This window comes from Prionailurus bengalensis, chromosome A3, assembly GCF_016509475.1.
Source record: "Prionailurus bengalensis isolate Pbe53 chromosome A3, Fcat_Pben_1.1_paternal_pri, whole genome shotgun sequence".
NCBI lineage: Eukaryota > Metazoa > Chordata > Mammalia > Carnivora > Felidae > Prionailurus > Prionailurus bengalensis.
In genome coordinates this window covers 45,305,891-45,318,011 of record NC_057354.1, presented here as the reverse complement: position 1 = coordinate 45,318,011, position 12,121 = coordinate 45,305,891, and the positions used below count along the sequence as shown (strand labels likewise).

Genomic DNA, 12,121 nt, shown 5'->3' with positions numbered 1-12,121 from the left:
TAAACTCAAAATGGATTAACGACTGGGGGCGTTTGGGTGGCTTAGTCAGTTAAACGTCTGACTTCAGTTCAGGTAATGATCTCAAGGTTCGTGAGTTTGAGCCCCATGTCAGGCTCTGTGCTGACAGCTCAGAGCCTGGAGCCTGCTTCAGATTCTGTGTCTCCTTCTCTCTCTGCCCCTCCCCTGCTCATGCTGTATCTCTCAAAAATAATAAACATTAAGAAAATTTTTTTAAAAAATGGATTAAAGACCTAAATTTAAGACCTGACACCATAAAATTCCTAGAAGAAAACATAGGTAGTAATCTACTTGACATCAGCTATAGAAACATTTTTCTAGATACGTCTCCTTTGTCAAGGGTAACAAAAGCAAAATTAAACTATTGGGATTACAGCAAAATAAAAAAAAAAAAACTTTTGCACAGTGAAGGAAACCATCAAAAAATAAACATCAACAAAATAAAAAGAATACTTACTGAATGGGGGGAGCTATTTGCAAATGATATATTTGATAAGGGATTAATATCCAAAATATATAAAGAACTTATACTCAACACACAAAAAAATCCAATTAAAAAGTGGGCAGAGGACATGAACAGACATTTTTTTTTGAACAGACATTTTTATAAAGAAGACATACAGATGGCCAACAGACATGAAAAAATGCTCAATATCACTCATCATCAGGGAAGTGCAAATCAAAACCACAAGGAGATGTCACCTCACACCTGTCAGAATGGCTACAATAAAAAAAAAAAGTCAAGAAACAGGGGCACCTGGGTGGCTCAGTTGGTTGGGTGTCCAACTTTTGATTTCAGCTCAGGTCATGATCTTGTGTTTTGTGGGATGGGCCACATGTTGGCACAGAGCCTCCTTGGGGTTCTCTCTCCCCCCTTCCCCACTCTCTCTCTCTCCCAAAATAAATAAACATTTTTTTAAAAGTCAAATAATAACAAGTGTTGGCAAGGATATGGAGAAAAAGGAACCCTCAGGTATTACTGGTGGGAATGCAAGCTGGTGTGGCCACTGTGGAAAACAGTACAGAGATTCCTCAAGAAATTAAAAACAGAATTATCATATGACCCAGCAATTCTACTATTGGGTATTTACCCAAAGAAAATAAAAACACTGACTTGAAAAGATATACATACCCTTACATTTAGTGAAGCATTATTTACAATAGCTAAGATATAGAAGCAACCTATGTCCATCCATAGATGAATGGATAAATATGTGTTACATATATGTATAATGGAAGTAATGGGGATGTAATATACAACACAGAGAATACAGTCAATAATATTGTAATAACTTTGTATGGTGACAGACGGTAACTAGACTTAGTGTGGGGATGCTTTCATAACGTACAGAAATATCGAATCACTATGATGTACCCCTGAAACTAATAGGATATTGTATGTCAGTTGTACTTCAATAATAATAATGAAAAAAAGCTCCATACTTTACACAAAACTCTATGATATTCATTACTTTTAACATTCATTCTTGACTATGTGAATGGGTGTTTATTTTTCCTTCACATTATAATTTTTGGCATGCATATGTAAAGGGATGTCTGTTGGCTATAATTTTAGGATGGTTCAAACAAATCTCGCCTTTCATCCCAGGAAGGGTTAATTCTATGTGAATGTCACAGTGGGAAGGAGAGAAGTGGGAAGAAGAGAACTAGAAAAAAACAAAAACAAAAACCCTAGTCAGAGCAATATTATGAATGAAAATGGACATATATTGTGTCACATGGAATTTGGTCCCCTCATTGGTCTATAGCTCCAAACCTAAGACTGACTGTCTCAGTAACAAGGGATGTTTAAAAATGTGGGTTCAGCTTCACAGGCTATGTGATCATATGAGAAACAGCACTGGGCAGGGAGCTGCCTGTTAGAGCAAGGGGGACAGGAGATGACCTGTGAGGAGCCCTGGACGGAGCGTGTGGGCACGGCCATTTGAAATCACCTTTAAGAGGGTGGAGAAAAGGACTAATTAAATGACCGGGAAGCAAAATGAAGAGAACGGACTTTGATTTCAGCAAATCATCTGAAAAAACAATCGTATTTATAAGGCTCTCAAATGGAACTGCCATTTGCTGAAATGAAACAGACAAGCAGGAACACTTTAAGCAGTCCACAGAAAGGCAGGCGGGTGACTTGGTAAGTGGACAACAGGAAAGTTTGCATTTTGGAAGAATGATTATCCAGCAATTTTTAGGTATATAGAAAGAAAAAATTGACAAGCTGCAGTGGGCAGTCATATTTCAAGGAATTCTGATAAGTCCGGAAAAACGGGCACCTAGAATTTAGTGTGTGACTTTCTGTTGGACACAGCACGAGGCCACTGACTACGGAGGGACAGAAAAACATTTAAGTCATGCTTAAATGACTCTAATTGGAGCCTAATAAGTGAGTCAGGGGACAATGTGCATTGGCAGCGCCCTGCTTTACAGCTTCGGAGACAGAGACTGCGCAAGGCAGCTTTCCTGAGGGAGTAAGTTCGGGAGCTTCATAGTTCAAAAGGTAATGGCAGCCTTTTAAAGGGCTTGCTCAAATCCCATTTAGAATATTGTGCACAGCGGCACTTACCCACTAAAAATAGGCCATTCGAGTGTTCGGGGAAGTGTGGCGGGCGGCGGTGCTCACTGGAGGAGAGGGCCATGTGAGGGCAGCCTTTGAGAGCCGAGCATGTTAAGATGTGAAAAGAGGTGATTTAATCAAGGTTTGCGAGCATCTGATGGGCTCACACAAAGAAGCTAGGGCAAGACCTGTTCACGCCGTGAGGAAAAAAGGATGCTACAGGCTGTTAATTAATGCTGGAGGGTGGGGGGTGGTTCGGTAGGCAAGACCTTGTTTTTGCAGGGCCATCCAGAAATGTGGTAAATGAAGATGAGGCAGTTAAGAAAGAAGGCATGGGACATGCCTGGTTAGAGCCCCGCAGCAGAGACTTCTCGGGAAGCAGCCTCAGCCTTGCCTTTCCCCTCCGTCCCGAGTCCCCCTTTTGTGACTGCTCACCACCCTCATGGAAGCTCCTTCTCCCTGCCGTGTCCCAAGGGAGGAACACTATCAGCAGGGTGCTCATTCTAAACACCATCACGGGACTCAGCAGTCAGGGGACTGCGAGGCTTGCACATGCAACACTGCAGGACACAAGTGCTCATAAGGGGAAGAGTACATTCTAGTCACACATTTGTGACATGATTTTGACTGCTGAAATGAGCTCCATTCTTTCTCCAAAGTAGTAAAGCAATCAACTGATGAATTTATATCTCTGTCTCATACACACACATACGTGCGCACACAGGCACACTCACGTACACACACAATCACTGGTGGTGGATTTGTTCTCTTCATTGTTAATGGTTTGTTCTGGCACTCCAAGCTGAAAACAAAGAATAAAGTATAGGTGGAATCCAAGCCAGCCTGGGCCCCAGACCCTCAGCTGCACCGCCGTCCTGTGGCAGCTGTCCAACCGTGGTGGGTGACTGCTTAGCCTCGTGCCTCCAAATGGCTCTAAGCAAGCCGCTCCACAGGCAGCCAGAGTCACTGCTTTGTGAGGCCTCGACTGCTATAGCATCTGGCCCTGTGGCTGCCACCATTCCCTCTGGCACTGCCAGTGCCCGCTCTGTGTTGACCCTTGTTGGGGGTGAGAATAGGTTGGGGAAGTGGAGAGAAAGGATCCTGAGGGTTTCTTTGGACCCGAGGAGGAACCTGATCTTGACATCATGTCTGTCTTGCAGAAGACGGAGTGACTGGTTGACAGTCAGCTCCCCCAGCACAGAGGATGGTGCTCCCACATGCAGTAGACGGAAACTGGCCTGGATTGGAACAAGAGATATTGCTGCTGCTGTCGAGGTCAGGGAAACAAGCGGTAATCATCCTGCGGCCAAAATAAGCTAAACCATTTGCCCTGCTTGCTTGCAAAGAGCCTTGCCAGTCTGTCTGACAACAGACAGGGCAGGCAGCAGTGGGCCAAGAATTAGCACTGGGGCCTGGCAGCGTTTCATGGCACTTGAAAAGAATGTGGTTGCAGCTGCACATACATGCTAACACATATATGGGAGTGACTGATGAGGCACGGCGATGCCCTTGATACATCACACTCACACACGATCAGTGACCTCGGATGATCAGCTACCATCTTCCTGCCCACCTTGCTTCTTTCTTACAGATGTCAATTGGAACATCTTGATCTGGCACGTTCTAGGGTTTGTCTCATTTTGCCATCCCAAATATTCACTCTTTGCAAATCAAATTAACTTTTAAAATTATTACTATCATCAGTTAACAGCTGTGCCCCGACTAGTGGTCCCAAGCTTACCAAGTCTCTCTGTTTCAACACCACCTTCTTCTCAGGGAAAAACAAATGAGTCAGGGCTTTGAATTGGGTCAAATGTGAAAACATTTTCTTTTCAGAAAAGACCTTTAACATATTGATCCACACCACGTAAAAATTTTCTTTAATCAGCAATTGATTCCCCTCTAATTCAAGTATTTTGGGTAAGATTAAAGCAACAATAAAATCCTTTGCACAAGCTAAGGAACAAATGTGTTCGTTTTCTAAACACTTGTATTTTTCTTTATTAAAAAATTTTTTTAATGTTTATTTATTTTTGAGAGAGACAGAGACAGAGTATGAGTGGGGGTGGGGCAGAGAGAGAGGGAGAGACAGAATCCAAAGTAGGTTCCAGGCTCTGAACTGTCAGCACAGAGTCCGATGTGGGGCTCGGACTCACAAACTGTGAGATCATGATCTGAGCTGAAGTCAGACGCTTAAGCGACTGAGCCACTTAGGCGCTCTGTATTTTTCTTTATTTTAAATAAATATTGGAGTCAAGTCTACACAGATTTGAGGGAAAGCCTGTGACTAAGAAATTTGATACATTAGTGGAGCCTGGGTAGCTCAGTTGGCTGGGCATCAGACTCCTGATTTCGGCTCAGGTCATTATCTCATGGTTTATGAAATCGAGCCCCACATCAGGCTCTGTGCTGACAGCATAGAGCCTCCTTGGGATTCTCCCTCTCTGCCCCTCCCTGCTTGCATTCTCTCTCTCCCAATCTCTCTCTCTCTCTCTCTCTCTCTCTCTCTCTCTGTCAAAATAAACATTAAAAAAATAATATGAAGAAACTTGACACTTTGCCAAATTTGATATTACACCAAAATATAATTTATAATTAAAAGCATATAGGAAGATATCCTCAAACACAAAAGGTTTCAGGAAAAACAATAAAAATCCAAGCATGATAAAAATGCTTATTAGCAAGCCAGTAATAAAAAGAAACTTTTTTTTTTTAAAGTAGGTCCCATGGCCAGTGCAGAGCCCAGTGTGGGGGCTTGAACTCATGACCCTGAGATCAAGACCTGAGCTGAGATCAAGAGTCAGACACTTAACCCACTAGCCACCCAGGTGTTCCCCAAAAGAAATTTTCTTATTTTGATAAAGGGATCCACAAAAATATGTATGGCAAATGTCATATACTTAATATTGAACACATTGCTTTTAAGATGAATAAGGCAAAGGTACCACCCCCCTCACGACTTCTGTCCTACCTTGTACTGCAAAGTTTACCTACTGTAGTAAATAGGAAAAAGATACAGAAGTTACAAAGACTGGAAAGGAAGAAACGAAACTGTCATTATTTGCAGATAATATAATTTTTCTGTGTGTAAAATCTAAGACAATATATAAATTATTTGAATAAATGAGGAAGTTTAGCAAATTTGCAGAAGTAAAATCATACCAAAAAAAGTGTATTTCTGTGCACTATATAGCAGCAATCAATAAGAAAATGATTATTTGACAGACGTAAAAATATAAAGCACTTTGGACTATATCAAACAAAACTTATGAAAGCCATCATGGAGAAAATTTTAAATCCTTATTAAAAGATATTAAAGAGACCTAAATAAACTAAGACCTGTACTATGTTATATTATAACATATCGACTTAATATCAAAGATGTCACCTCTCACTGAATTGATCTAAGGTTCAATACATTTCCTATCAAATCCATGGGGCTTTTCATGGGGCTTCACAAGTTTACTATAAAACTACTGGAAGAGCAAAGGGACAAAAATATCCAAGGCACCCTGAAGAAGACAAACAGATTACATTAAAATCAAGAAGTTAATTTTAATTCTGTTAATTGACAACATAAAGTGACAAGACAAGCCTCAAAATGTTAAAAATACATAACTGAGTTTCTATCCAGAGAATATAAACAACTCGTATGGGTGAGTAAAAAGACAAACCAAAAGAAAAATGAACAAATGTCACAAACAGGCATTTCCCAGAAACTATAATGAATGCCCCGTGAACAAATGAAAAAGTATGATACTGAGTTGTGTTACTAAACAGGGCAAGGAAATTAAAACCACAGGAGGATACCTTTTCACACCGTCACAAAGGCCACATTTTATTTTATAAGTTTATTTATTTTGAGAGAGAGAGTGCATGGGTGTGTGCAAATGGGGGAGGGGCAAACAGAGTGGGAGAGAGAGAGAATCCCAAGTAGCCTCCATGCAGTCAGCACAGAGCCCAGTTCAGGGCTCAATGTCACCAATCTTGGGATCATTACTTGAGTCGAGATCAAGAGTTGGATGCTTACCTGACTGAGCCATCCAGGCACCCCACAAAGGCCACATTTTATTTTATTTTTTATTTTTATTTTTTTAAGTTTATCTTTTTATTTTGAGCAAGAGAACACATGTGGGCATGAATGGGGGAGGGGCCGAGAGAGAGGGAAAGAGAGAATTCCAAGCAGGCCTGGCTCTGTCAGTGTGGAGCCTGACATGGGGCTCAAACTCAACGACCCTGAGATCATGACCTAAACTGAAACCAAGAGTTGGATACTAAACCCGACTGAGCCACTCAGGTGCCCCATGAAGGCCACATTTTAAAGTCTAACAGTGCCACAGACTGACAAGACTGGAGGGAGTTTAAGTAGATACAACCAATTTGGGGAAAATTTCAGCATTATCTAGTACACCCAAGAGAAGTTCTCACACATGAGGTGTGCCAAAATGCCCACGGCATTGTTAGTAATGGCACCAAGCTGGGAACAATTTAAATATGAATCAATCAACAGATGAATGAACTAGGACAGTTGTATAAGGGAGTATTATACAGCAGGGAAAACAAATGGACTCCAGCTCCATACATCACATGAATGGGCCTCAGAAATGGTGTTCCATGGAGTGTTGACTTTCTCTAGTTGGCCACGGAATCGATTTAAAAGTAAGCAAAACAAATTAATTTATTATTTGGAAGTCATATATATGTGGTAAACCTTTAAAACAAGGGTTGGCCTGGCCCTTGCTTTGGTATGGAGTTTTATTGGGACACAGCCACATCCATTTGTTTACGTTTTGTCTGTGGCTGCTTTCACACTACAGCAGCAGAGTTGAGTACTTGTGATGAGGTTGTATGGCTCACAGAGCTGAAAATATTTACTACTTGGCCCTTTATAGAGAAAGTTTGCTGATCCCTGCTTTACAGGAAAGAAAGGGAATGATTAACCAAATGTCAGGATAGTTGTTACTCCAAGGACACAGAATGGATGTGATGAGAGAGGGCTTCTAACATTCTGAAGTAAGGAATTATTAATGAAAGAATTATTAACATAGAATTCTAGTACTATTATCCCTTAAAGTGTACATACATGTTTTATATACTTTTTTGTTTGTATGATGTATTCTACAATTTAAAAATATCTTTAGGAGGAAAGAGAGATTGCCTTTGATCCTAGCAGTCATGCCCATGGGTATTGAGGACCCTGGAATTCTATGACTTATGTCCTACATCTGTACCTGGCACTGGGTCTATCATCGTCTTGTTTTGTGTAAAGAAGTAAGTTTTCCTAACCTTTCTAACCAATAGACTATATCCAGCAGTAGCTTTCTACTCTAACATTCTAGCATTCCCAGAGGTATAGAATGAAAAAGTATCTTCGCATTTGAAAAGACAGAGGCACAGATCACCCAATCTAACCATCCCACAGTGCAGAGTTCCCATAACAATATCTTAGGCAAACAGCCTCCCCCTTTGCCTGAGCATGTGCTAGGAAGATGGTTGGGGTCATGAAGGGCCTGTCCATGGCTGTAGAATTCCCACCAGGACCAAGTGCTTCCATATCCTGCTCCCAAATCTACCTCCTTTGATTTCTGATTACTCTTGGCAGGCCAATGTTGAAAGGCACTCAAATATCATCTCATCTGGGCCTGTCTGTGGTGTGAAGGCTGTGCTTGGATGCATCTGAGATCCAGGCCTGTGCATGGCCATGGGGACCATGTGTGGATGCATCAAGAGTCCATGCACTTCTCCATAGGACCCTCTACTCTCCGTCCGATGCTAGTGGTCAGATATTCTTTGGTATATTAGAATAAAATTTCTGCCACTCTAGCTTCTCCCATGGGTTCCTGTTTTGCTTTCTGGTGCATCCAGAAACACATCCCTCATTCACAAGACATTATAAATGTTTGCATTTCTTAGCAAAGTGTAATGTCCAACTTACCTGTAGAGATCTGGGATCAGTTTGTCTTCGTACCGAGCACACAGGTTGTTGAGAAGTTGCTCATGCTGGCCAAACAAGCGGATGTAGTTGGAGACAGGGAAAGGCTCTTTAGAAAGGCACGTAATGGTTTCCACCATTTTATACTTGTCAATATGTATCCGGAAGTAAGTCCCATTTTTTGCATTACCTGTTACTATTTCTGAACCCTGGCAGGGGTAGGGGCCGGGAGACAAAGGGGGGAATCAGAAAAACAACATTAGAAACATTTCTGGATTTGGGGAACTTTATTATAGCAATTTATTTTTCAAATATAACAGACAGGTTACATCTTATTACATATTGCAAATAATAGTAACAGATATTGACTAAACTCAACAGAAGCTAACCTTGTGTCAGAAACTGCATACTTGGACTTAATGACTAAATGTTCCTCAGATATTTTAAACTCCGATTGCATTGTTCCCCATTTCAAAATCAGTTGCTAGGTTACAACCAAGTCTCTACTATTCAATACCTCGCACAGCTAGTATAAGGAATTGGGTTTATTCTCTTCTATGAGGTGTGTGAACACTGCTCATTTTGTAAATTTTTTCACAGCACCATTTTGAGAAAAACCTCCTAGTCAAAAGTGGTCAGAAAGAATTTCGGTTTTTTAATAGTTGATGTAAGCAAAAGAAACAAGTGAAAAGTGAATCCTTGCAAGCTGGCTTTGGGGAGGTTCAGCTGTTTGGTCATGTCTGTTCCCAAGAAGAAGGTTCAAGTTTATGGGAAGTATACCTGCAATTGTTCTGCAGGCTACTTGTTAGTTTGTAAGTTGTCAAAGGTATGGATTCATGGCGTTATGCCCCCTAGAAGCTGGCTAAAACTGCCGCATGAACCCAGATGAAAAGGAGAGATGCCGCTAGATAAATCCCATGTCACAACCACTTTTTGCATGTCAGCCCTTAATGGCTACTGACCTACCAACCAAAGACATGCTCCCCACCAGTTCAGGCAACCAGAGAACCTCAGTGGAAAAATATGGGTTCTTTTGGTGGTGGCTGAACCTGCACTTTGCCCTTAAACTCTGAACTTAGTACACAGTTACATTCAATAAAGCTTTCCTGAGGGCATATAGATTTAAGCTTTTGCTCTGAACTTCAATGTGGCATTTTAGAAATCCAAGGCAATTTGGACTACACTGATCCCAAACATTTGCTTAGTCCTGGACATCTCCTGGGGATTCTGTCTAAACAAGGACACATGACTTAACTGAATTTTTAAATAAATCGAAACAACCTGTGGGTGTTTGGGCATCACATGGTGAAGCCCTGGGGAGGAATCAGCCAGCAGAAAAGGCACAAGGTGAGGAATGTCAGGTGAACTCTGGGCCAATACCAATTATGTGTGTGAAACTGGGTATTTGGGGGTCTGGGAGAGAGCAGATACAGTTTTGGAAAGCGTTTGGGGTTGGCACCTTAAGGGAGGTGCAAATGGTCCATCAGTCAAGGAGATGGATGGATACAGACAGGCAATCTACCTCCAGAGCAACATGGAAGGCATCAGCTAACAAAACAATGGTACATCCACAAAATGGGATGCAACACATCCCACAAAAATTATTAGTAAACTATAATTCACATCAGAAAAATATGTTCACAGTACATTTGATGCTACAGTAGCATAAAAAGTTATATTTTATAACTTACACAGTATTATTCTATTTTTATTTTCTTATTTAAAAAATTTTTTTTATTATGAAATTTATTGTCAAATTGGTTTCCATAAAACACCTAGCGCTCATCCCAACAAGGTGCCCTCAATACCCATCACCCACCCTCCCCTCCCTCCTATCCCCCATAAACCCTCAGTTTGTTTTCAGTTTTTAGGAGTCTCTTATGTTTTGGTTCCCTCCCTCTCTAACCATTTTTTTTCTTCCCCTCCCCCATGGTCTTCTGTTAAGTTTCTCAGGATCCACATAGGAGTGAAAACATATGGAATCTGTCCTTCTCTGTATGACTTATTTCACTTAGCATAACACTCTCCAGTTCCATCCATGTTGCTACAAAAGGCCATATTTCATTCTTTCTCATTGCCATGTAGTATTCCATTGTGTATATAAACCACAATTTTATCATTCTATTTTTATAAACATACATAGTATCATTCTATTCGTTTTCTATCAACACTTTAACGAAGTGTTCAAATGGTCAATTTCCATGGTTGAGAGACTGGGTCATTTTTTACCTTTATGCTCATTTAACTATCTGTAGTTTCTATTTTTTAAAAATGACTATCACTTCTAACATGATAAAAAGTTATTTTTAACTACAGTGGCTGTGTTGTGGTAAGGAACCAGACATCTGATGAACAAATGGAGAGAGAAAATGAAACAAAGCAGAAGGAGCAAGGGAGAAGAAAGGAGGGAAAGGGGGATGGATGGAGGGAGGGAAGAGTCTGGTGTGGAAGAGTGGGGCTTGTCTGGACCCAAGAAGAGTCTGGAAAAGGCCATGCCTGAGCCACTGGCTGCAGACTGCCCTCTCCTTATGTGATCATCCCCACCCCCTTTGCTCCTGCCACAAGTATTTCTCTAGCCATAGGTAGCTCCATAGTCTTTCTTCTGTCAGGTGTGTTTCCTCAAGTCTTGACTTCTCAGACTGAGCAATGAACCCTCCCAGGGTGCAGCATGTGACATTACAGGGTCAATTTTACCTGGCAGCCCATCACAGTAAAAGCTATTTCTGAATTAAATACACAATGCAGCTATGACAGTGAAGAATGTACCTGCCATGTGTGTTTTGAAGATTAAGGGCCATTTGAGTTTGGCCCCAGAAGCTTTAGGCTTAGCCACCCCTCTTCTACCTGCAGGGGTGGGAAGCCCCTTTGTCAGTAGGGATGTCTTTTTGGAAAGCTGAGTGAGTCTCTGAGGAAGGGTCACTCTCTCACCTTGGCAGTAGGGTGGCTGGGGGTCCAGGAGAGTGGGGGTGGGGGCACTGGCAACAGCTCTGGCATAGATTTAGCATCAGGTTTCCCTGGGGCTCACTAGAGGGCAGAGTCCACAATCCCACAAGGTCTCAGTCCCTCTACATTCTCTTTAAAATTTCTTTGAGCTGAGGGATTAAGGAAGGGAAACCAGGCATCGAGGGACACACCTTGTGTTCTGCCCATGTGACGGACAAAATTTTTGACTTTGCAAAGGGGTTTCACTTCCGCCCACAAGGACTCTGTGTTTAAGAGTGCTGATTTGGCCAAGGCTGAGCACTTCAACAAGAGGGCCACAGAAACTTAGCTGGTGGTGTCTTGACAAGGTTTTGTGGAACCCTGCCAGGTTGCTGGCTGAGAGTCAGAGCAGTGGGTACCCTCTGGGGTCAGCCTGCTCCAGGAGACCGATATAGTCAGCATGGCTTTCAATGATTTGTTCTCATGGTATCTGTTTGGGGGGGGGTAGTTTTATTTATTTTTTAAATTTAAATATTGAATTAAAATCTGGGGGTTGCTTCTGTATGCTTCTGCACATTATAGCTATGAGGGCTTAAAGAGTACAGAAAACAGCCACACTGTAGAGAAAAAAAAATGACCACACTGTGCTAAGATAGCTAATCTCAGCTATGGAAGTAATT

At 41.6% G+C, this 12,121-nt stretch overlaps 1 protein-coding gene across 2 annotated transcripts in view; it reads right to left on the bottom strand.

Moving 5' to 3' along the window:
• Window positions 1-12,121, bottom strand: part of CFAP61 (cilia and flagella associated protein 61) — a 285,028-nt gene that overhangs the window by 45,640 nt on the left and 227,267 nt on the right. For both annotated transcript variants that reach the window (XM_043602984.1, XM_043602985.1), the window contains one exon: window positions 8,523-8,728. In XM_043602984.1, coding sequence (XP_043458919.1) covers window positions 8,523-8,728 — 206 coding nt within the window. The remainder of the gene's footprint in view (window positions 1-8,522; window positions 8,729-12,121) is intronic.